General features: G+C 38.8%; 1 protein-coding gene across 2 annotated transcripts in view; it reads right to left on the bottom strand.

Annotated features, from left to right (window-relative positions):
• The window catches only part of ITGA4 (integrin subunit alpha 4), an 80,011-nt gene that overhangs the window by 23,972 nt on the left and 30,925 nt on the right, over positions 1–25,114 (bottom strand). For both annotated transcript variants that reach the window (XM_025460382.3, XM_025460383.3), the window contains exons 11-17: positions 21,668–21,762; positions 20,367–20,457; positions 19,743–19,788; positions 19,200–19,354; positions 16,201–16,355; positions 4,256–4,405; positions 2,021–2,097 (exon numbers count right to left, since the gene is read on the bottom strand). In XM_025460382.3, the coding sequence (XP_025316167.1) occupies positions 2,021–2,097; positions 4,256–4,405; positions 16,201–16,355; positions 19,200–19,354; positions 19,743–19,788; positions 20,367–20,457; positions 21,668–21,762 (769 nt within the window). The remainder of the gene's footprint in view (positions 1–2,020; positions 2,098–4,255; positions 4,406–16,200; positions 16,356–19,199; positions 19,355–19,742; positions 19,789–20,366; positions 20,458–21,667; positions 21,763–25,114) is intronic.

Genomic DNA, 25,114 nt, shown 5'->3' with positions numbered 1-25,114 from the left:
GAGACACTTGGCTGAGCATCAGCAGTGTAGACAGGCCAGGTGAGGTCACAGCTGTGGGGAGGCTTGTCCAGGGAAAATGGTGGGGGTCGGGGTGGGGAACCATGTGAGAAAGTGGGAGAGAGAAAGGGTTTAGGAAGCCAAGGGAGCCCAAAATCAAGATCCTCAAAAGACAACTGAGGAAGAGCTAGGGAAGTAGGAGGGGAAGAGAGTCTAATGCAATGTGGAGCTTCAAAGCAAAAGGTGAAGGGAGTAGCCTGCAGGTGCCTAGGAGGAGAGTCCAGGTAGAGTCTGAAACGTGCCCCCTGGACTCAAGGACATTTTGCTCATCAATTTAGGTTTTTGGGTTTTTTTTTTTGTTTTTTTTACCCCCTCTGACTTTGACCCTCACACTTGTTCATGTCTTCCCATGATTAAATAAATAACAACTTTCATCATAAAATAAACATAAAAATTCTTAAGTTTGAACCAACTCGTATATTCTTCTTCCACTTAAACACTGACTGTTACTTGGCTGCATCTGCAGTGAAATCTCCACCTTAAAAACTCACCAGGGACATCCTTTTCTCACCCAGCAGCCACAGTTTAAATGCCAATCCCCATGACCTTTCCTCAAGGCACTGCGCTGTCTGGTCTCTCTCTACAAAAGTTTACAATATTCAGTCCCCCTCTCTGTCCTCTCCACTAGCTCTTTCCCTATGGATCTGGTTTCTTTACTTCTCTGAGGATACCTTTTTCAGTTTCCCCCAGAGACTCCAGATTCTTGTTAGAATCTTGATTTTTTTAAAAGATTTTATTTATTTATTCATGAGAGAGACAGAGAGAGAGGCAGAGACACAGAGAGAGGGAGAAGCAGGCTCCATGCAGGGAGCCTGATGCGGGACTTGATCCCGGGACCCTTGAGTCACGACCTGAGCTGAAGGCAGACGGTCAACCGCTGAGCCCTCCCCTCCCAGGCGTCCCTTGTTAGAATCCTTAAATAAAACTGTCCCCTCCCCAATTTGATCCTTAGTTCTCCTCTCTCTGAAGTTCGCATTTCCACATGTTCCCCACTCCCAGCCCCCTGCCCCCCATGCTCATAAATCACTGAAGTGTAAACAGTTCCCAAAAACGATCCTGAACAAGATTTCCAAGTGGAAAGCTGAGTATAGAAATCCCACCGAATTCAACATGCCCCAGTTTGAACTTGTCTCCTTTATGTCGTCCCCGCCTCCCCAAAAATCGGTTCGCACTGTCCTGTCACTGATGCCTCCTCGACCTCCTGCGCTTCCTGTACACAGCAGCCCTCAACCTCAGGACCGATTCTCGCTCTCCAGTCCTCACTTCTCACATCTTCCCTCTAGCGTGCACACCAATTTCAAAATCGGGTTATTTAAACATGCTACGAAATTGCAGTGGTTTATCTCCCGTGACAAAGTAGTAACAACAACTAACGTTTGTCTGATTCTCACCGTGGCCCGGGTAGGCCGGATACGTGTGTCTCCTCTTATGACTTCCCCTCCATGAATTGAGACAAGCAAGGTGCCCTATTCCCTTTCAAGTGTGTCCTATACGTTTAGGGATTTCTTTTGTTTCGTACAGCAGTCTGACTTACGTAATCAGTTTTTGGATGACAGAACCAAACCAACCACTAAGCATTATGTTAGTGAACGTGAGCTCATTTTGCCACCAAAACTCTATGAATAGGCATTTACAAAGGTCTAAAACATAACTACAAAAATGATAACCCAAGGCGCAGCCAAATCCCAAAATACCTTCTGAGTGGTCAGTAAAAGATGAAAACACGCTTTACAAAACCCTGGTGGCTCACATATTCTCATTCTTCAAAAAGTGCTCACCTCTGAGTATATAGGTTCTGTGAGGGATCCATAGATCCCTACACCTCTTTCAGTAGGACGTGTTCTTGTTCAATTCTTTGAACACTGCTAATCCCCCAGGGGCAGTTCTTACTTTTTCCCCTCTTTGGAACTCCCAAGCACACACCCATTGCCCACCTTGGCAAGTAACCCTAAACGACACTTACTTTAAAAATCCAATTCTTGCAGAAACCTGTAAATCAGCAGAACAATTTTCATGGGCACAAAATCTTGCAAAGTTTATCTGAAAATAAAATAGGACAGTATTTTTTACATTAGTTCGACAAGTAGGTGTATTCCTGTTTTGTTTTTTTAAGAATAAGACATCTATGATACATAAGAAAAATAAATAAAATTGATCATGCCTTATCCTGTCCCTTTGGAAGAGTTCAGTTTGAGGATGAGTCACAGGTTCAGAGGATAACTGGAAGGCTAAAGGAACTAATTCTTCCAGTGGATAAATTTAAAGCCTAAATTTTTAAATGGGGAAAAAAAGTATTGTTTCTTTTAAAATTGTTATGAAAAAAATGAGTTTAATCAAACTCTGGATAAATATTTAAAACCCGTGCTTCCAGAATGTTCTCTGCTGAATTCCTCTCATTTTTTTCTGGTGCTACAATTTGATCCCACTTACTACAAATAAACATGGCACTTACTTTTCACAGATGGTAGGACAATAAGCTTATATTAATTGGAAACAACAAATGGGGTCACCCGGGTGGCTCAGAGAGTTAAGCAACTGCCTCTGGCTCAGCTCATGATCTCAGGGTCTTGAGATCAAGCCCCATATTGAGCTCCCTACTCAATATAGAGTTTGCTTCTCCCTTTGCCCCACCCCTCGGCTCATGCTTGCTTGCTCACTCTCTCTTTCAAAATAAATAAAAAATTAAAAAATAAAAGTAGAAATTTAGACATTTTACTTTGAGGACACATTGAACAAAATTAAGTGATAGTTGACCCTAAGGGTTCCAGAATTTATTTAACTTGGAGCATTATAATAGGACCCAGAGATACTAAAAGGGACATGGGAAAACCTGACATATAGATAGACAAAAGAATGGAGATAAAAAGGAAGCTGAGCAGAATAGGTAAAAAGAGAGAGATGCTAAATCTAGAAAGTCAGAGGAGGAGGTAGGCTCATTTAATGGACGGTGACTAGCATGTTGTCAAATAGCGGGTCAGACCACAGACTGCTTCGACCTGGTGAAGCAGGAGGGTAGGGTAAATCTTTCCCTAAACAATTAGGTTACTATGATTTTTTTCTATCCCTCTTACTCATAGAGCATGTTGCTCTAAAAATCGAAAGGTAGAATTTTGCTCTAATATAACTACAAATTGCTAAGGTTTTGGCTTATGAATTTACAAATATTGTGTTTTTCATACCTAAACATATTTAAGAAGAGTTGATATTGACAACTAAAGTTCAAAAGAAGAGCAAAAACACTGATTTCCATACATATATTCATAAGGGTATCGAGAAAACTTGCCTTAAGTTATGATGTTCATCTGACCTAGCCTTCTAGCCTAGAGAGTACGGATCCTAAGCTCAAATGCCTTCAAGTGACTTAGAAGCAATCGGTCTAGACCAGTTAGGACGAACCAGCCCTTTGAGTGTCCCCTGGCTTCTGCCTTTTACAGTCTGCGTGGCATTAGCAAATGCCTTAATGAACATTTTTACCATGCCCCCAACCATCCTGTTGACTAGGCCTCTGTGCTGCTGTACAGTAAAGGTGCAAACAACTGGACTTGTGGGAATGAACACACTGCTAGTGGAATGGGAGATATCTGGGGATACACTAGAAAAGGCTGTCTACTGGTTAGAATGCACGATCCCTTTTTCAAAATGCAGTGGGTCCTGGGACGTGGCTGAAAAGCCTACAGTTGAATTTGAAAGAGAAATTGTTGTGTAACAGTAATTCTTATGTTTATAAATGAGTAAAAGCCAGCAAGGGAACGTGCCTACCAAGACACGAGTGAATCTGGGTAGAGTGAATGAGAGGGAGACCAAATGAGAGAGAAGGAGACAGAAAATGAAAAAGAGGAAGATAAACCTCATGAATGTGACTCACTGTCATTATAAGCACTCCCCTAGCGATAGATTTTTTCCTCATGGGCAAGGTATCAAGGAGAGAAAATTAACATCTCATGTATATGGGAAGCCACTGCTGGGACTAAATGCATGTTTTTAAAAATACTCAGTTCAATATCCTAAAGGGAATATAAAAAATAAAGAAAAATGGAAAACAAGACCTACCATAAATCTTTTTATATTAAAAAAAATCGTAAAAAATGTTTAAAGAATTCAGCAAGATAGTTCATTTCCCCAGCATTATGCAATGTTTTTTAAAAATTTACTTCAGTTACAGGCACACAATGTTTTGAATAAGGGAAAATATTCTTACTGTTTTTTCAATTATGTCTCTTTCTTTCTTCTGCTGGAGAATTGGCTGAAGTGGTGGGAATTCCTCTGTACTTCGTTTACTGATGACGTGCTGCCCCAGGCGGTAGGCAGCTTCAATCTGAATTGGGGTGAGGATGTCCCGCACATCTTTCTAAGGGAATTTAAAACCATAAGTTAGAAATAGAAACAAGCCTGTAAATAAAAAAAGACCTATGTAGAAAGTTCCTCCTTTTCTGCATTATTGTCAAACATGGAAAAGGTAAACCAAGTATTTACCTTTTCATCTCAATTGTTAAAATACAGTGTCTATTTTTTCAAATTATAAAAGCGAGTATGTTTATTAGGAAAAACACAAATAATATGAAAATATTTTTAAGAATACATCCTGTATTAGTTATATAGTTTAACAATTGGACATATTTTCTTTCATGGTATTTTCTATGCAGACTTTTTAATCACTTGACCTAACATAAGCGTTTTCCATTATAAATTTGCTGTAAATGGCTTCAAAGTACTAATCAACATTTCATTCTATTTAACCTTTCCCTGTGGTAAACTTGTATAAATAGGAAATCTCCATTTATTTTTTCTTTTTATATTTTTATATATCTCAGTAACATTTTAATTCAATTTGATTCATTTGAGTTCATCTTTATCATGAAAAATATCCTTTTTTCCATTCTTCATGGAGGCTTTCCAATCATATTTTAAGTAGGTCATAAATCGTATGTGGGAAAGTTATTTGTTTTATATATTTAATATTTTATCTGAGTTACTTTACTGAATTTTATTAGTTGTTACTTTTTTCCCCCTAAGTTTATTGTGGTTTTACACTTCACAAAGAAAGTTCTTGGATTGTTTATCAACTCCACAGGAATTGTACCATTTGAGATCCATTCTGCATGATATTCTTTTAAATTTAATTGCTTACTAATTTTTACACAGCATTTCTCATTCCTAATCTTATTTATACGTGGCCAAAAAGCCTTTCTGAATGACTTTTAAAATTCATTGTATTCGGTCCCCAGAAAAACAGCTTTCGAGTTCATTACACTGAATGTCAATTCACATATTTTAATCTGAATTTTTACGTGCAGGCATGATTTTTTTCTTTTAAAAATATTTTCTCTACTTAAAAACTATTATTTTTTCATTTGGTTATTCACTAGCCTCCATGTTAAGACTGTACCACATACTACCCAAATTATTTTTTACTATACATAAATGCACAAACAGTAAAATAGCTGACAGGAAGGTAACTTTGAAAGTAGTTGTTCTCAAATCTCAAGACTATGAAAACAAAAAAAAAAAAAAATGGAAGTCAGGTAATGCATAAAACATGGTACCTCTTAGAACTTAACCCAGCCCTCTCTAGACAGAAATGAGATTTTCAAAGCATAGTGAACAAAACAGACTTCTTTTTCTCCTTATGTAAGTAGGTGGGCAAGGAAGATTTTACTGATAATGTAATCTATGAGGATTTAGATCAGAATTCAGAAGACAAAGTGCAAGAAATAAGACATGTTGATGGAAAATTTATAAAACAAGTATCTAAAGCACCACAAAAATTAAATGTAGAAATGATCTCGGGATTGGAGAAGGCAGTTAACAATCAGTAGATATAGTCTAGCTACATGGAATTATGCAGTTTTTGCTTTCCTTTTTTTCCTTTTCTTGATACCAGAATTGTTGCTATACTTTGATGTGTGAGCTTTTACATCACAGTTTGATTCTACCTTCCAAATACCCAATCCACAGGTTTTTGCACTTTATTTATTTATTTAAGATTGTATTTTTAAGTAATCTCTATACCCACCATGGAGCTTGAACTCATAACCCTGAAATCAAGATTTGCATGCTTTACCAGCTGAGCCAGCCAGGAGCCCCGGGTCTTCTCATTTTAAAAAAGTAAATTCAACTAAATTCCTTTTGACCATTAGAGAGAGTCAAGTGTTTGTACCAGGGCTAGACATATTACCTTAAGCCATAATTGAGGTTTATATTCATTCAGTTCCTGAGTAGATCTATGACTGTATCATTAATAGAGCTTCTAGTAAGTACTGTTAGTGGACCAGGTTTTTATTACCTATGGACGGCTACGATACTATCTGTATAACCTTGGGCAAATTATTTCATATGTCTATGGCTCAGTTACCTCATCTGCAAATGGAAATAATGGCAATTCTTGTGATACCTATAGTAATTGTTATGAGAATTCAGTGGCATGAGGTTTGTAAAATACTTAGCACAATGCCTGGCACTTAAGATCTCAATAGATGTTAGATATTGACCTATTACATATATGTTGCTTCAAAATATAGCTATATAAACCAGTCAAGAAATCAATGAATTTCAGTCTTTCATAATAAATTCAGGTGAACAATTGGAAGGAAAAGAAAAAAGAAAGGAAATCAGAACATTGCCAGTCAATGAACATTAAGCAGAAAATGAGTTAGACACCAAGTATTAAATTTGTATTAATCACATGGTACCTGGAAGATTTGGAGCATGAATCAGAGTGCTCAAGATCTCTTATTACTTTTCCATTCTTATACATGGAGATGATTTTATTAAATTACTTGATAAGTGATCATCTCAACATGAAACTTTGACCATATAGGAATGCTGCAAATCAAGGCCCAAATCCCAAGTTATCAACTTGTGAAAACGGAACAGCTTGAAGCCCTGAGTATTACAATAGCAAACTTGATTAAATTATTCCCTAGGTGTAGGAGCTAGACAGCCACTGATTGTCCCTCCACATGTCCACTGTTTTAATTCTTCTCAACAAGCTTGCTTTGACCAAATCACATGTTATCTAATTCATACTAATTTTCCACAAGGTCTTCTCTACATCTGGTGTATATTACTTTCATTATCCTAATTAGCTATTAATTATGCTTTTCTCACAATATATAAAATGTACGTGCACTCTTGCAAGAACTGTATTTGACAGATATTCACACTTATTTAACTTTAACAGCTCCACCTAAAGACAAAGGCTAGAATATCAAAAATGTCTTGAAGTGACTAATTAAGTATTTGGGAGAGAAATAGTAAATTTGCTTAAAATTTTTCACTTGGACGGGCATGTGCTACCTGTATTAGAAATAATGAAGATTCCACGCCCCATTTTTATAGATAATTACATAAAATAAGGCACCCCACAAGCGTGCAAATTAGCACATGTCTGAAATTACACAAAGTCCACCTTCTTTAGACTTTTACAGAAATTTGTATTTATGGCCACTTGAAAACTGAGCTGTAGGCCCATGTCCTCCTACTGTGTGTAAGAAGGAAAAAAAACAAATAGTGGAGCCAGAAATATTTATACAGTTTACTGGATGAAAAAGGATACTGAGGTATAGACATTTCAATGTATCCATTCATGGGTCTGCTATGTAGAAGATGCTGGAGAGACAAAACTGAAAGTCAATACCAATGTCACAGTCCATGACCCATAAATCCACACACAGTGTGGGGGATGAGCATTCCGATGGATGTATAAACAAATATAGAAGGAGAAGGGTCACCTAATCTACAGTCCAAAAAGGATGAGAAAAGCCTTACACAGAAGAATTTTAAGCAAGGAATATGATCAGATTTATGTTTTTGAAATACCCCTCTGCTACCAGTGTGGGAAATGGGTTGAGGACGGAGAAGGTAAGACAGAGGCACAGATTGCCAATGAAGCCAGCACCACCAACAGTAATGATTACCACTCTAGCTGGTAAGCTTGGTTCAGAAAGTAGAGAATTGCCAGTACCTGGCACTACTAACATCCTGAGAAAGGACAGCACCCCCCAAAACAGGTGCTCTAATCACAACACCAATAGAACAATCTCAGATTTTCCCTTATAGAATTCTTTAAATAGCACTGAGAACACATTGTCCATAAATTTTAAAAATATTGATTGCTGCCATATGTAATGAGTTGCAGTACCTCTAAGAATAAAAACATGCAAAAGGTAATATCCTGTCAAAGACTTTGCACTCTAACAAAGAATTAACATATGCTGGAATAATCAATCCACTTCTTGACTACCATAACATCAGGATAGTTGTGTAGTTTGCTTGTACTTAGATTTTCAGTAGAAATGTATTCATATATGGATCAGTCAATAGCCTGCTGTGGTTAAAATATAATTGCTTTGGAGCAAATGGCACTTCACTGAGCTATGTCCTTGTATACCTTAATATAAATATATAAAATACACATAAAATATATTTATTAATCAAACCATACATTCATTTCCTTGATTATACTGAAAAAGATGGAGGTCACCTAAAGACTTACATAATAAAATTCCTTTACTACAGAAATTTGAGAAATCAAGGGAGAGAGCGAACTAATCTACTATATATGCAGGCAGGTTGAGTTCATAATCATACAGCACGCTAAGGCCACTGAAATCACTGGGTCTCCAGCTATCAATGGGGACAGGCATTCCCAGTCTGATGATTAAGCTACATATTTCTAGCTTTTATTGGAAACGTTGCTAGAAGGGTGAGAATCGTGTTACTCCACTTGTTATCCCACTTTACCACCCTTCTCTTCTCAGACATCAGTGAATATTTTGATGCAGACATTCCATCAAGATCACCTAAGAAATATCATCTATAAAAGCCTTAAGGGAAGTCTCACTCCACAGTAGCTGCTCCAACATTCCTAAAAACTGCTGCCAATTGTTAATTGAGTTTCCCTAAATCAAAGTACCCTCAAAAATATCCCTTGTTCTAAGAATTTGTACTAGAAATCACAAAGATCTAATAAAGTTGTAAATATAAATACAGCAAAGACAGAGATTCACTGTCATATAAACATATGGAGGAGAACACATCCATAGGGAAAAGTGATGTCTAATAGAAGAGAATTTCAATAGATAAAACACTGTAAGATGTAAAAAATTAAACATTTCCACTAGGAGAAAATTATGAAAAGGAATAATTTCACAGGTAGATGCAATCACACAATAAAGGTAGTAGATTAATCATAAATGAAACCAATATGGAGGTTTCATACAAAGGTGTAAAACACAAAAAGTGTAAAATCGATTTTATCTACATAAATCAGTCAGGAATTCACAAAATAGAAGGATGTGAAATATAACATTATATACATACAATGTGGAGGAGGGAGTAAAAATGTAGTGTTTTTTAGAATGGGATCAAACTTAAGTGACCCTCAACTTAATACAGATTGCTATATACTTAGGATGTATATATATGATCCTTATAGTAACTGCAAATCAAAAACCTATAATAGATACACAAAAATAAAGAGAATGAAATCCAACACTAAAGATGGCCATCAAACCACAGGGGGAGAGAGCAAGAGAAGAAAGGAGCAGAGAAGAGCTATAAAGACAACTATAAAACAAGCAATAAAATGGCAATAAATACATACCTACCAATAATTACTTTAAATGTAAATGCACTAAATGCTTCAATCAAAAGACATAGGTGACTTAATGGATTTTTTAAAACGTGACCTAACTACATGCTGTCTATGGGACTCACTTCAGACCTAAAGATACATACAAACTGAAAATGAAGGGATAAAAAACATACACATGCATAAAAGTGTGTGTGTGTGGGAGCTACAGCCACAATACTTCTATCAGAAAAATAGATTAAAACAAAGACTGTAGCAAGAGACAAAGGAGGACACTAAATAAAGTGGAAAAGCCAGTAAGAACATGTAATAATTTTATCTATGTACCCAACATGGAAGCACCAAAATACATAAAGCAATTATTAGCATATATAAAGGGAGAAACTGAGGGGAATACAATAATAATAGGGGACTTTAACATTCCCATTTATATCACTGGACAGATCATCCAAACAGAAAATCAACAAGGAAACAATGGCTTTCAATGGCACATTAGACCAGATGGACCTAACAGATATATACAGAACATTCCATCCAAAAACAGCAGAACGCAAATTCTTTCCAAGTGCACATGGAACATTCTCCAGGAGAGATCACATGTTAGGCCACTAAACAAGTCTCAGTAAATTTAATAAGACTGAAATCATATCATGCATCTTTTCTGACCACAGGATACAAAATTTGAAATCAGTTATAAGAAAACTGGAAAAAAACCATGAACACATGGAGGCTAAACAATATGGTACTAAATAATGAATGGCAAATCAAGAAGTCAAAGAGAAAAAATAAGATACGTAGAAACAAATGAAAATGAAAACACTACTGTCCAAAACCTTCAGGATGCAGCAAAAATAGTTCTAAGGGGCAAGTTTTATAGCAATACAGACATATCTCAAGAAACAAGAAAAAACTCAAGCAAACAACTCAACCTTACACCTACAGGAACTAGAAAAACAAGAACAAACAAAACCAGAAACCGGTAGGAGGAAGGAAATAGTGAAGATCAGAGCACAAACAAATGCAATAGAGACTAAAAAGAAAATAATAGAAAAGACCAAGGAAACCAAGAGCCGATTCTTTGAAAAGGTCAACAAATTTGATAAATCTTTAGGCCAGGCTCATCAAGAAAAAACTAAGAGAGAAGACCAAAATAAACAGTATCAGAAATGAAAAAAGGAGAAACAACTGACACCACAAAAATACAAAGGATTGTAAGAGTATATTATGAAAAAAATTATATACTGAGAAATTGGACAATCTAGAAGAAATGGATAAATTCCTAGAAACATGTAACTTTCCAACAATGAATCAGAAAGAAATACAAAATTTGAACAGATCAATTACTAGCAATGAAACTGAATCAGTAATCAAAGTACTGCCAACAAGCAAAATTCCAGGACAAGATGACTTCACGGTAAAATCTACCCAACATTTAAAGAAAAATTAATACCTATCCTTCTCAAACTATTCCAAAAAATAGAAGAGGAAGGAAAACTTCCAAATTCCTTCTATGAGGCCAGCATTAACCTGATACCAAGACCAAATAAAGGCACCACAAAAAAAGAAAATTACAGGCCAATTTCCCCTGATTAACATAGATGCAAAAATATTCAACAAAGTATTAGCAAACCAACTTCAATAATATATTAAAAAAATCGTTTACCACAATCTAATGGGATTTATCCCATGGATATAATAAGGGTGGTTCAATATTCACAAGTTAATCAATGTGAAACCTCAAACAATAAGCTAAAGGCTAAAAACTATATGATGATCTCAATAGATGCAGAAAAACCATCTGACAAAATACAACATTCATTCATGATAAAAACTCCCAACAATGTAGATTTACAGGGAATATACCTCAACATTATAAAGGCCATATATTAAAAAACCCAGGGGGTATCCCTGGGTGGTTCAGCACCTGCCTTTGGCCCAGGGCACGATCCTGGAGTCCCAGGATCGAGTCCCGCATAGGGCTCCCGGCATGGAGCCTGCTTCTCCCTCTGCCTGTGTCTCTGCCTCTCTCTATGTCTATCATAAATAAATAAATAAATAAATAAATAAATAAATAAATAAATAAATAAATAAAATATTAAAAAAAAAACTCAGAGCTAACATTAGACCCAATGGTGGAAAATTGAAAGCTTTTCCTCTGAGATCAGGAACAAGACAATGGTCAGACAAAAAAATGAAAGGTATTGACATTGGTAAGGAAAAAGTAAAACTTTCACTATTTGCAGATGAAGTGATTCTGTATATAGAAAGCTCTAAGGATTCTATCAAAAAAACTACTAGAATTGATAAATGTTTTCAGTAAGGTCACAGGATGCAAAATTAATATTCAAAAATCAGTTGCATTTCTATACTCTAATAGTGACGTGGCAGTAAGGGCAATTAAGAAAACAGTTCCATTTACAGTTGCACGAAAGGAATAAAATACCTACGAATAAACTGAACCAAGGAAGTGAACGACCTGTCCTCTGAAAACTATAAAACATTGATGAAAGAAATTGAAGATGACACAAATAAATGGAAAGATACTCCATGCTCACGGATTGGCGGAAACAATACAGTCACAATGTTCATACTTCCCAAAGCAATCTAGATTCAATGCCATCCCTATCAAAATACCCAAAAGCATTTTTCACAGAACTAAAACAAATAATCCTAAAATTTGTATGAAACCACAATAGACACCAAAGAGCCAAAGTAATCTTGAGAAAAAAGAAAGCTGGAGGTATCATAATCCCAGATTTCAAGGTATATTATGAAGCTACAGTAATCAAAACAGTGTGGTACCGGCACAAAAATAGACACATAGGTCAAAAAACAGAGAGCCTGGAAGTAAACCCACAGTTATATGGTCAATTAATCTTCGAAAAAGCAGGAAAGAATACCCAGTAGGGAAATGACAGTCTCTTCAACAGAGGGTACTGGGAAAACTGGACAGCGACATGCCAAAAAATGAAACTGGACCACTTTTTTGCACATTGCACAAAAATAAACCCAAAATGGATTAACCACCTACATGTGAGACCTGAAACCATAACACTAGAAGAAAACATAGGCAGTAATTTGATTGATACTAGCTGTAGCAACATTTTTCTAGACATGTCTCCTGCGGCAGCAGAAACAAAAGCAAAAATTGAAGCACGGGGACTACACCAAAATAAAAAGCTTCTGCATGGCAAAGGGAACCACTGACAAAACAAAAAGTCACCCTACTGAGAGAAGATGTTTGCAAAGGATATACCCCTAAAAGGGTGACTATCCAAAATATATAAAGAACTTACCACCAAAAAAAAAAAAAAAAAAAGGTCCTATTCAAAAATGGGCAGAGGACCTGAACAGACACCTCTCCAGAGACCAAATACAGATGGCCAACAGACACAGGAAAAGGTGCTGAGCAGCACGCATCACCAGGGAAATGCAAATCAAAACCACAAGATCTGGGCGCCCGGGTGACTCGGTTGGTTAAGCATCTGCCTTAGGCTCAGGCCACCATGCTGGGGTCCTGGATTGAACCCCGAGTTGGGCTCCCCTGCTGAACAGGGAGCCTGCTTCTCCCTCTTGCTCTGCTGCTCCCCCTGCTTGTGGTCACTCCCTCTTTCTCTCTTTTGCTCTCTGTTGAATAAATCAACAAAATCTAAAAAACCAAAACAAACAAACAAACAAAAAAACAAAACAAAACAAAAACCAAAAAACCACAAGCGACAGATATGGCTAGAATCGGAATCGTACACTTGTGAGAATGGCTAGAATCAAAAAGATAAATAACAAGTATTGGTGAGGATATAGGGGAAAAAGCAACCCTTATGGACCATAGGTTGGGAATGCAAAGTGGTGCAGCCCCTCTAGCAAACCATATGGAGCTTCCTCCAAAAATTAAAAATAGAGCTACCCTATGACCCAGGAATTCCATTACTGGGGTTTCTACCCAAAGAAAATGAAAACACTAATTCAAAAAAATATGCACCGCTATGTTTATTGCAGCTTTTGTCCACTTTTAGGCAAATATATCAAGATGTGGTGTACACACACACACGCGCGCGCGTGCATACACACACACAAATATTACTTGGTCACAAATAAGAATGAGATCTTGCCATTTGCAGCAACATGGATGGGCCCGGAGAGTATAATGTTAAATACCATAAGTCAGAGAAAGACAAATACAATTTCACTCATTTATAGAATTTAACAAAACAAACTAACAAAAGAAAAAAAAAAACAGGCTCTTAAATACAGAGACCAGGGGGAGGGAAGTCGGGGGCACACGTGCAACAGCCAAAGGGATCAAGAGTGCACTTAGGACCAGCAAGTAATTCATGGAGCTGATGAGTCACTATCTCGTATACCCGAAGCTAATGGGACACTGGAGCTTAACTACTCGGGAGCTGAAATTAAAAAAAGGGTACACGCGCCGGGTGGGCGCTGCCGCATCATCATGTTGGACATCCAGACCTAACCTGACACCGTCCGTTAGTTAGGCTTCCCCAGTGGAAAGAATCAAAGGCGCCCTTCATCCCTTCCCTGGCGCCACGGTGCCCTGTACCCCGCCTTCCTGCCCTGTGCAGTCCCCGCGACCGTCTGGAATAGTATGAACTTTACAATTGTACCGGTTCGGCGCGCCCCAGGCGTCTCCCGCGGCCCTGGCACCACCCGGAGCCCCAGCACCTACCGACTCACCGGGGCAGAGGGCGACGTGGAGCCTCTGCGGGACGGGCACAGGCCGGTGCCCTCGGCGAGCAGGCCCAGGGCAGGGGCGGTGGCCGGGCTCCCTAATTCACAGGCACCGCCGGCCGCTGTCAGGAGCCCTGAGCAGGCCCCCTAACGCCCTGGTGGGACTGGGGAGCATAATGTTAAATGCACAGATTTTGCGAACGACAGAGGGACAGGGCAAGCCCCCTGCTCGTCTTTTCCACGGTCGTCTAGAAGCAGAGGCCTTTCGGTCCCTGTCCCCTTCCCCTGGGCTGCAGAAGCACAGCGGGCCTAAGGCGCCCGAAGGCCTCCGGCTACCACCCAGGGGTGGGGGGTGCCCTCGGTACCCTCCCACACCTTCCTAAATCACGACGAGAGCAGCTTCGAGTTTTAATAACGGTTCCCGTCACTTTTAAAAATATCCCTACCGTGTGCCAATCCCGGGGTGGGTAAGTGCTTTTGCGGGACGTTGACGGTACGGTCAAAAGCCGGCGGCTGTCACCCGCTGCCACCCAGAGATACCAGTAACGATCGCTACCAGGGTGCGTCGGCAACACACGAGCCTCTGCTAGATTGTCGTTCCCACTGCAAATTATTCTGATGAGAATGTACGATTCTGATGCACCCGTGCCTGTTAGGGCAATGTCAGGAAGCCTACAACTACACACATCGGGGGATTTCCTGTCGTTTATAGAAATTCAACACAATATGCTTCTTGTTGAAGGTCTAGTGTTGGCCCGTTTACTCCCCTGAAACGGTCTCAATGTCAGTCTCCAAAATTGATTAACCTAAAGTAAAATCACAACTATAAAAAAATACTCTCTTTAATCCCTCCCACATAAATGATGGCTACATTAATATCAGTCTATACTTTTGGCTCTCGCCCATCTAATAGATTTATTCTAGTACAACCATAAAAACTGTTAAGGGAAATGAGAAAACAGCATAGGGGATTATTGCTCTTAGCATTTAATAGCATTCGAGTCTTGATGCTTGTTTGCATTCGCTTGGAATAAGTATCTCAGGGAAAATTAAGTTCCAAGCTGAGGCTACCATTTGAAATCCTAGAAAGGGCTCCTGGGAATAGTTTGGCTTTTTTTGTGACAATAGATTTTCTGATGAAGTACACCATTCCCTAATGAAAAAAGACCTGGCACTGCTTCACATGATAAAATGTGACCAAGGCGAGGAATGTGATGATCAGTTTGGGAACGCGTGTTTTAATAAAAGGAACAGGAAATCGGCTGTGCTTTGGCAGGACATACCCCAGAACATCCTGAGAGCCATTGTCCCGGCCCACAGATGATCCCCACCACGCTGCAACTGTGCGCATTCCCACTGACATCACTGACAATGCTGGCGTGGGGACAAAGGCCTCATCCAAACGCGGTCCTGTTGGACTCCGCTTCATTAGAGTCGCATCGGAAACCAATCCAGCTCCCCTGCTTGCTCTCCCACCCTACAAAAACCCTACACCAGGGGAATCGGAGGCTCAGCGGAGCTACTCGATACGTACATCTCCAAGGAAGTGGAGAAACAGGAATAAGAAAATAGCAGTTGTAGAAAGGAAAAGGCAAATCTTAAAAAAAAAAAAAAAAAAGTGACTCAGTAAAACGTGATAAATGTGAAATAAAGAAGATGCAGAAAAAAGTGGAGTCTGATTTATCCAGGTTCACAGGACTGTGGAACCTTTTAGCTCTGGAACAATCAACAGGTCAGCGAGTCCAAGAGGGGATTACACTTGCTTTTAACCACATTTTACAGAAAGATACGAACGCAATAGGAACTTGACTGTAGTGGCAACGCCTAGGTTTACATACTCATTAATAAAAACCAGTTTACATTACCCGCATAAACGCCTGATGTGTTCTGCAGTTAGGCACTTTGCTCGACACTTTCATGCTGCCCGTAATCACATCAGATGTTCCATTAGAAGAAAAGTAAAATCTCGATGGCGAGTCTATCTTCCGGTTCACGTCCAGACTCATGTTATAAAGCAAAACTGCAAAATGTAGAGAGAATTGCAATTAATATAAATAATTACTCAAAAGCATTTATTATTATTTATTTATTTAATTTATTTTACTACTTCTTGAGTCAAAAGAGTCAAAATTATATCCAATACTGGAAATATCTTAAATTCTCTTTTTGAAGATGGCTTTTAAAAACTAACCTAAAATGTGGGAGAGGAAACAGTTTAAAAATGAAAATTGCAAAGATTGTTACAAAAAACATATACGTGTTTCTCTAGGTTTCTACTCGTAACTATTAACATCTTTAGTTATTTAATCTTCCTGCATATAAAGGTTTCAAAACTACAATACTAAAAACTATTACTACTAATGAAAAATCTTAAGTTTCCGATTCCTTTGGAGTGCTTAGAACACGGCACTCACGTGTTACTTGCGATAATTCTGTCTTGTGTGGTTATGTAAATAATTTTGTATATGGTTAGGTTCATTTCTTTCTGTTTGTTTCTGACTTGAGAGGTTGCTGTTTATTATTCTTAAAAATGTAGTGTGAACAAGGGACTCAGAAGTTAAAGCTTTGTGAATAGTTTACGCAAAGAGGTCTCCTTTTCTAGCCCTAGACCATGATTAGTCTCCCCTGTTTTTTACTGGCTTCCAGTTTGACCTTCCAGTGTCAATTTGCAGAAAATATAGACATTCTCTCAATAGTCTGGCCATCTGGTAAGATTTACTTCAAATCATAAATCATCTGCTGAAGAATATCCTCAATAAGCAAAAATATAAGGAAAATTAACAAGTAACCAAAAAAATTCCAAGCCAGGTATTATTACTAAGAAAATGAGAGCCTTTTTTAAAAATATATATATAAATCTAAAAGGGTTCTTTGTGGGGCACCTGGGTGGCTCAGGAGTTGAGTGTCTGCCTTTGGCTCAGGTCGTGACCCCGGGGTCCTGAGATCGAGTCCCACATCGGGCTTCTTGCGGGGAGCCTACTTCTCCCTCTGCTTGTGTCTCTGCCCGTCTCTGTGTCTCTCATGAATAAATAAAATGTTTTAAAAAATAATATATTGCTTCTTTGCAAAACAAGCTATCTCTAATAGTCTGTGGAGATATCACTCATTATATAGGAGCAACAATTCATAAGTGATATTTTAAAGAATTTATGTAATTCCTGAAGTGTTTGTTCATATTTTAGGAGTGACTGTCTCTCCTGGAAGGATTTTATCTACCTATTTCAAGAAAACCTAAGTATAAAATGTATATTACCTCTACAAATTTCAAATAAATCATTTAACCTTTCTTTTATTTAGGAAATAAATAGCAAAGTCCAAATCAGTTGGCTTCAAAATTATAATCACTGAGATTCAGTGCCTCAGAGGTCGAGCTGCAATTGAAATAGCTATCTACCATTCATCACTGTGAGTTCACACAAAAAGGTAAATTAAAAAAAAAAGGGTGAATAAAAATCCACTCGCAGTAAGTGGCAAAACATCTTGGTTTTATAAACATGCTTACCATGTGAATTATTTCTCCCAAGGACTCATTTTATGTGACCGTAGAGCTCGTTTTTGTAACACTGTTGTGATTATTTATGGGTTTCATATACTGGTTTTCCACCATTTTTTAAAATACCTGGTCACAATGGAATCGGTAGTAAAACAAGCACTGATTTTATGTAAAGGGAAATAGTTTTTATCTGTTTAACGTGTGTTTTTCAGATCATCCACCGGGGTGAGTGCCTTTCTGTGTTACTGGGGTCGTGTTTGGGAAGTGCCACTTCTCCGATCTGCAACCTTACAGTTTGCCACCCCCCCCCCCCAACGTCCTACTACTGTAGTTCTAGCCAGCACTTCTGCAGTGCACTATTAAAAAATGAGTCTGAAAAATAAAAAATAATAAAATAAAATAAAATAAAACAAAACAAAACAAAATAAAATAAAAAACGAGTCTGATCTAAAGTAGGTACACCAGGCTCACTCTGTACCTCTCATTACAGGCCAATTCAGACTGAGACCTCTGTTAAGTATCCATGGTCTGATTCAGTGTATTTGCTACCCTTCACGACCTTTAGAGGACGGATGAGAGGTTGCAGAGTCCTGAATACGATCAACTCTTGGTAGGGTCTTGCATGGCTCATGAACTTGATAGATTATTAACGTCCAAGTAAGAAGCCCAGGTATGCTTCTCTCCTACCACTGGCTAGTTTCCTTAGTAGTTATTCTAATATTAGCTTAAGTGTAACATAATTAGGAACATAACCTGCTTGAAAAAAAAAAAGGAATATTCACAGAGTCACATATATGTGATTTGAGATGAACCCCAGTTTTGCATGAGCCTTTTCAATGCTACTTTCCTCCAGAGCAGACAACGGAGAGCTACCTACATAAAGGGAGAAGGACCTGGCGCTCAGGAGCTGACAGTCACAGAAAATCCTTAAGAGATGTGTGCTATTTGTGGAAATTGGAATCAGGGTCTTGATTTGAGACAAGCATCTTCCGTTACTCAGAGGACAGAATAGAAAGGAAAGACTCTTCTTTTCTCAGGCCCTCCAACGTAAGCCAGATCCAGCTACACGAGGAGCCCAGTCCAACAGAGGAGAAGCTGTGGGGTAATGTTCTCTCTTACATAGTAAGCTCAGCTTAGCTCCCCCTAACACAGCAAGGGATACTCTTGCTTTCCTTCATGTAGTAAGTTCTAGATACCTGTGGCCTCTAACGGTGCCGCACTCACTGGTTAGAATAGCAGGAGAACCCGAGAGATGAGGCAGTGGGGTGTATCTGCCTCTAAGGTGAAACACAGTGAGGGCTCAGAACGAGCAGAGGGAGAAGAACGAGTGGGGTACGCCAATCAGGGTCAATTCTGTAAGGGCACCCTTACCAATATAGCCTGGGACCTCTTTGCCCTTATATGAGAAACACAGTGTTAGATCCATACACACAGAAGGCAATCCATTTTCAACACAGTCAAAATTTGTTCTATTTACTGACTCAGGATGGTTTAAAGACGCTTCAACAATCACTACAGGTCTTGTCCTGAGAAAGAAACAAAATCAGCAGTATTAATTGCAGGATTATTGTACCTTAAGAAAAAAAAATTGCATTTGTTTGGTCAGTTGCCCTTGTCCAAGTAACTTCATGAACTTGCTTGACTGACACTATGTGCATTCTCAATTACATTTCTGTGCATGAATCAAGAGACGTTTTTATTTAAATCCCTAAAAATATTGACTTTGCCTGATGATTTAATTGTAATAGCCATGTAGGGTGGAATGAGTATCCTAAAGTTCAATAACATTTTAGAATACCAAACAACAACAAAAGCACACTATGAGGTCACCACCATTGTGGATTTTAAAAATTACCTCCTATCATTTACAACCAAGCCCGATTGTCATCACTCAGTGAAATGCACCAACCTTACCTTAGCAACACAGCAGAATCGGAACGAAAAGCGCCAACTGCCACATCTGGAGGATGAAAAACAACAGATTAATGAACATCATTAGTCAGAGCGAATTACTTTTCAGCCATAAATACTTAACTAGGTAACACCTTTTGACTATATCAAAACACTATTTACAGAAAATTAATTGGAAAAGATATACTTACATCGTAGGATTCATTCCACATTTGTCTGAGTCTATTCATCTAGAATAACATTCATCCTTTCACAATATAAACAAACTTTATGATAAAAATAGGACATAAAGATAAGCTTATGGAAAAAACATTTTTAAACCACAAAACATTCACCCAGGAATCTCCTCTCAAAAAAGTCTTTCTTTTTGGCATCTTACGTTGGATTTATTTTCATGTGTGCTTTTCATTTTTTCAAGAACAAAGGATAAAAAGTAACTAACACTGTAAAGCTAAGGAATTATTTGATCATTTCTGACCTCATCCTTGAATTCAAAAGAGCTTCAAAATGAAGGAAATAAGTTATCAGTAAATTAGAACTTTTCCATACCAGTTTTATGTATTTTGCAATGAGGTAACATCCACAATAGAATTCACTTCAATTTATGAAATAGGACTTTATACTCACCTACATATCCATTATTATCTGCATCAATTTGTCCAGATATAGACTGTCCAAACATACTTAGTGATTTGCTGATTTGAAATCCTTCAATTCTCTGAAAAATAGGTACATTGAATGGGAAGCAGTTTTGAGCACTGAATATCTCAGAGAAACAATGGTTTAGTTAAATAACGAGCCTCACAACAGCCTGGCACATTTCCTAACAAAAAGCACTTAAGCCAGATACTTGCATCTAAGAGATACCAAAGTTTCTAGCTTGAATTGGGCAAGTGACTAGGAAAAAAAAAAAAAAAATTCCTCAGTTTGTAACTAGAAAAAAAAAAAAATCACGAAGAGAAAACTATATAGCATAGATCTTAAACTGTCCTGACTCCCCTCTCCCCAGGCTCTGGATTTATTTCCTGGGTGAACACGAATAACCAGACAAGGAATTTGGAAAACAAGCCACATGTCGTCACTTAGTGGAGCCTACTACTCAGGCTCAGGATGAAAGGCACCCTCCTGAGCCACGTTGCTTCCTAGCATGTGACAACTGAAGTCAGACATGTGTTTCCCATTGCCCAGGTCTGATTTCACATCCAGATGCTGATTTACATGCGTCAGGCTGCCATCCATGCTAAGAAAAGGAGTTTTTCCTACACAAGTATAGATTTTTCACGTTAAATATGGAGAGCCATTCGCCTATTTTGCTCAATCAAAAATAACAGTATTAGCAAATATTTCCATAAAAGTCATCTTTGGAAAGACTTTTCTTCTCTGCAGGTGTGTGGAGTATTTTCCAGGCACTGAAAGGCCCCGATTTGTCAAAAGGCCCAAGTCAAGTCAGAGTCAGATCAGGGAACTTTATTAAAAGCTGAAAGGAGCAGAGGATGGTGGGCTTGCTCTCCACCCCCCTCCCCGGGCAAACCCCCCAAAATACGGGGCTTAAGGCACAAGGCAAGACACAGTTAATCAAAGCCACATGAGCTTATTTGGAGCAAGTACAGATACCATCTCAGAACATAAGTTTGTGGAAAGCAAAGAAAATCTTTAGTAGGTTATGAGCAAATGAGAATGGACGTCAACGAAAACTCAGTTACAGGGCCAAAAAAAAAAAAAAGAAAAAAGAAAAAAGAAAAAAAAAGGATTTCAGATTCTTAATGATCTTTAAAACAAGACCACCTACTGTTATTATAAGAAAAGGGTGAAAAAGAATATATTAGGTACTTGAAGGAGCCAATTAAGAAAAACAAGTCGACGTCAAACTGGACGTTTCAGGGACCGTTTATCACCAATGCTGCTTTTGCAAACAGAACAGCTTCTACCTGTGAGAATGCCGTGGAGATCCCGTCTGCTCGGCCGTTGTAAATATAAACGGCACCGCGCAAGTCGTCTTCTTGTGGAGCTCCAACCGCCACATCTACGCCAGGATTTCAAGGGCAGAAAATCAGTGCTTTGTAGAAGGAAGGCAGCTCTGAAAACTAAGTTTCATGCCACTTTGTTCACTTCACAGAAGAAAAAGCTCCTTACCAAGAAACAAATGCTTCACTCACTACACAAGAAAAAAATTATATATATATATAATATATATGTGATATGTAATACATAACATATATGTGATATATAATATATATGTCATATGTGATATATTATAAATATGTGATATATGATATATGGTATATATGTGATATATAATGTATATGTGATATATAATGTATAATATATACGTGATATATATGTGATATACAACACATGTGATATATATTATGTATCATATATGTTATATGTCACATTATGTATCACATATGTGATAATGTATAATATATACAATGTATGTGATATATAAAATGTAGAATATATATGTGATATATAGGTGATATACATATATATCTATATCTGTCTCACAAAATGCACTCATCACCATAACAGCGTACAGGACGGTGCAGGGGGTCGGGCCTGGGGGCAGCGGAGTGAGGGGTCCGGGAGGCGCTCGGGACCCTGCCCCAGCCCGAAGCCTGACTCATCTCTTAACCTCCCCGTGCCCCGTCTACACCGTGCGATCGCGAGTCAAACCCAGCCGCGGCCCAGGGCACAGCTGGGTCAAGGGTCCCGAGCACCCCCCAGCACATAACTCATCGTCCCTGGACGTCAGGAGCATAAGAAACTTCATGTTGAGCTCCGGGTTTTAACTTGATTCGCAAAAACGGGTTCTAAATTCCTGCTCCAGGGAAAGCGACAGCCTCTGCCCAGGAGAGCCAGGCACGCACGCGGCCCTACCCACCCCCGGGGGCTTCGGAAAGGGATTTTGGTCTGTAAAGTGAGGACTGCGTCACTTTTAGGACTTGGGATTCACATCAGGTTATGGTGCCAGGAGGAAAAAAAAAATAAAGAGTTGGTCAACTGCCGTAAGCAAGAGAAAACAAACTATGAAAGACACGGTGGCTCAAGGGCCATAAATATATAACACACGGGCGAAAAAGAATATTCTACGGTTGCAAGAGCACTTCGTTGGGTCACAAGGGGTTACTTGAGCATTTGGGGTATACTCCTATATTTTGGGTACATTCATAGGTTTATTTACATGTAATGTTTTCTTATTACTTCAGTAGAAACTTAAATACACAGTTTGCTTTCATGATAGTCAATATTCAGTGGTTTATCAGATCTAAAACTTTTTAAACAATCACAGCGGTTAATTTCTGACTGCGATTTCAAGGAGAATAAAAACCTCTTTGATATATAATTCTATGCCAAATGCCGTGCAATTGGAAAATTTTTTTTTTTTTTTTTTACGTAGGCTCCATGTCCCATTTGGGGCTCAATCTTACAACCCTGAGATCAAGAGTCACCTGCCCTACTAACTGAGCCAAATCCCCTAAATTCTGTACAATTTCTAATGTCCTCAAAAGGTAAATGATAGGCACACCTTATGTTCATTGTTTAGACATAGTAAGGCTGCTCTCTTTTGACTTGTGCTCATTATTTAAAATTCTCACACAATCATACCCATTCATTGATTCTGTGGACAACTACTGAACATCTACTGTATTCTGGGGCATTTTCCAGGAGCTGGTCATACAGGGTGGTACCACGAAGAGGAACTCTAGTAGGAAGAAGAGAGGTAAACCAGAATAAAAACACCACATATGAGCCGGTGGTGGAAATTAGGGAAGACTTCACCTAGAAGGGGAAGCCCAGGCTGAGATTCAATATATACAGGCCACGGCCAGAAGAGGATGGTGCAGTGTAGACAGAGGTGACAGCCTGTGTAATGGCAGGGGACAGAGGGGCAACATGGCCCATGTAAACAGTGGCAGTTGGCTTGAAACACCTGGAGCCATATATGGGCAGAACTAAACACTCACAGGAACATCAGAGGAAGGAGCGGGAAGGGAGAGAGAGCAGGGAAGAGGACGAGGGAGGTAAGGGCAGGAATGGGGGGAGAAGTATCCTGTGGCCACAGAAGACAAGGCCAGTCATGGATGCCATTTGTCAGGGCTGCTCTATACTTCAACCACTGAGGCTGCACCCTTGATAACTAGAATTCTGTGTCTTGATCATTGACAGGATGTAAAGGAAACAAGTCTGGGCTAGGAAGTTGCTGATATGTGGAAATTCTCGAGATAACATGTACTAGCAGTAGTGATGCCGGGCAAATCTCTTTGAAATAATACAAAGGGGCCTTTTCAAATGAAATAGAAAAAGGCCCAGATGTCATTCCAAGCAGAAAATGAGGAGGGGATAGTCTCCTCCTATCTTATATACAGATCTCAACTCCGACTTGCTAGGATTCCATTTGGATCTCCTCATACGATATCCTAAAATTTTAGCAATCATAATTATAAGGAAAATACTTATTGTTTTTTTTTTAATGCCTGTGCAGGTCAATTTGGGGTACAACATACTGAACACACACTGACGTACTGACAATTTTTTTTCTACTTTCCATCTGAACATTTTATTTCATTGTAAATCACAGCCATCGTTGGTATAATCACAATATTTTAACATCAGCTAGCACATGACGTTTGTTACAACGCACGCACCATGCGAGGGGCTTTACACATACTAACTCACGTAACTCTTTACTCCTTCAAATAAGTACTTGTTGATCCTATCTTTAATGAGGAAACTAAGGCACATAGTGTCACCTGCTCACGGTCACAGCTAGGATGTGAAGAAGCTGAGCTCTAAACCCTGCCTGCAGTCTGGCTGCAGAAGCTGTGCTCACCCATCACCATGCTTTACAGAACTGCTAACACTACGGGCTATATCCAGTGTTTTCCTCTCCTGGAAACTTTTCGTGCTCTGTGTCAAAGAACTGCTCAATTAACAAGTTGAGAATATATCTACATATATTTTAGGAGCACATAAAATAATAATACAGCTTCTATTTTACAATTATAGCACTTTGTCATGGCTCTGCTCAAAAAAAAAAAAAAATCAAACATCCAGTCTTAAAGTCATGTAAAAGTGTCAAGGAGAAAGGACACCTGGGTGGCTCAGTCGGTTGGGCGTCTCCCTTCTGCTCAGGTCATGATCCTGGTCCTGGGATCAAGCCCCGCGTCAGACTCCCTGCTCATTGAGGGGTCCATGTCTCCCTCTGCCCCTCCCCAGCTCAGGCTCTCTAGAGCACATGCTCTCTCAAATAAAATCTTAAACAAAAAAAAAAAAAAAAAAAAAAGGCTCAAGGTGAAAAATCCTAACCCCTAAGTCAGTGTTTTTTGTCAAATCTATTTTATGGATGAAATCTAGAAAGCTGCCCGCCAGCC

Source organism: Canis lupus, chromosome 36 (genome assembly GCF_003254725.2).
Source record: "Canis lupus dingo isolate Sandy chromosome 36, ASM325472v2, whole genome shotgun sequence".
NCBI classification, from domain to species: domain Eukaryota; kingdom Metazoa; phylum Chordata; class Mammalia; order Carnivora; family Canidae; genus Canis; species Canis lupus.
Note: the sequence above shows the minus strand (reverse complement) of the source record. Positions and strands in the feature narration are given on the sequence as shown.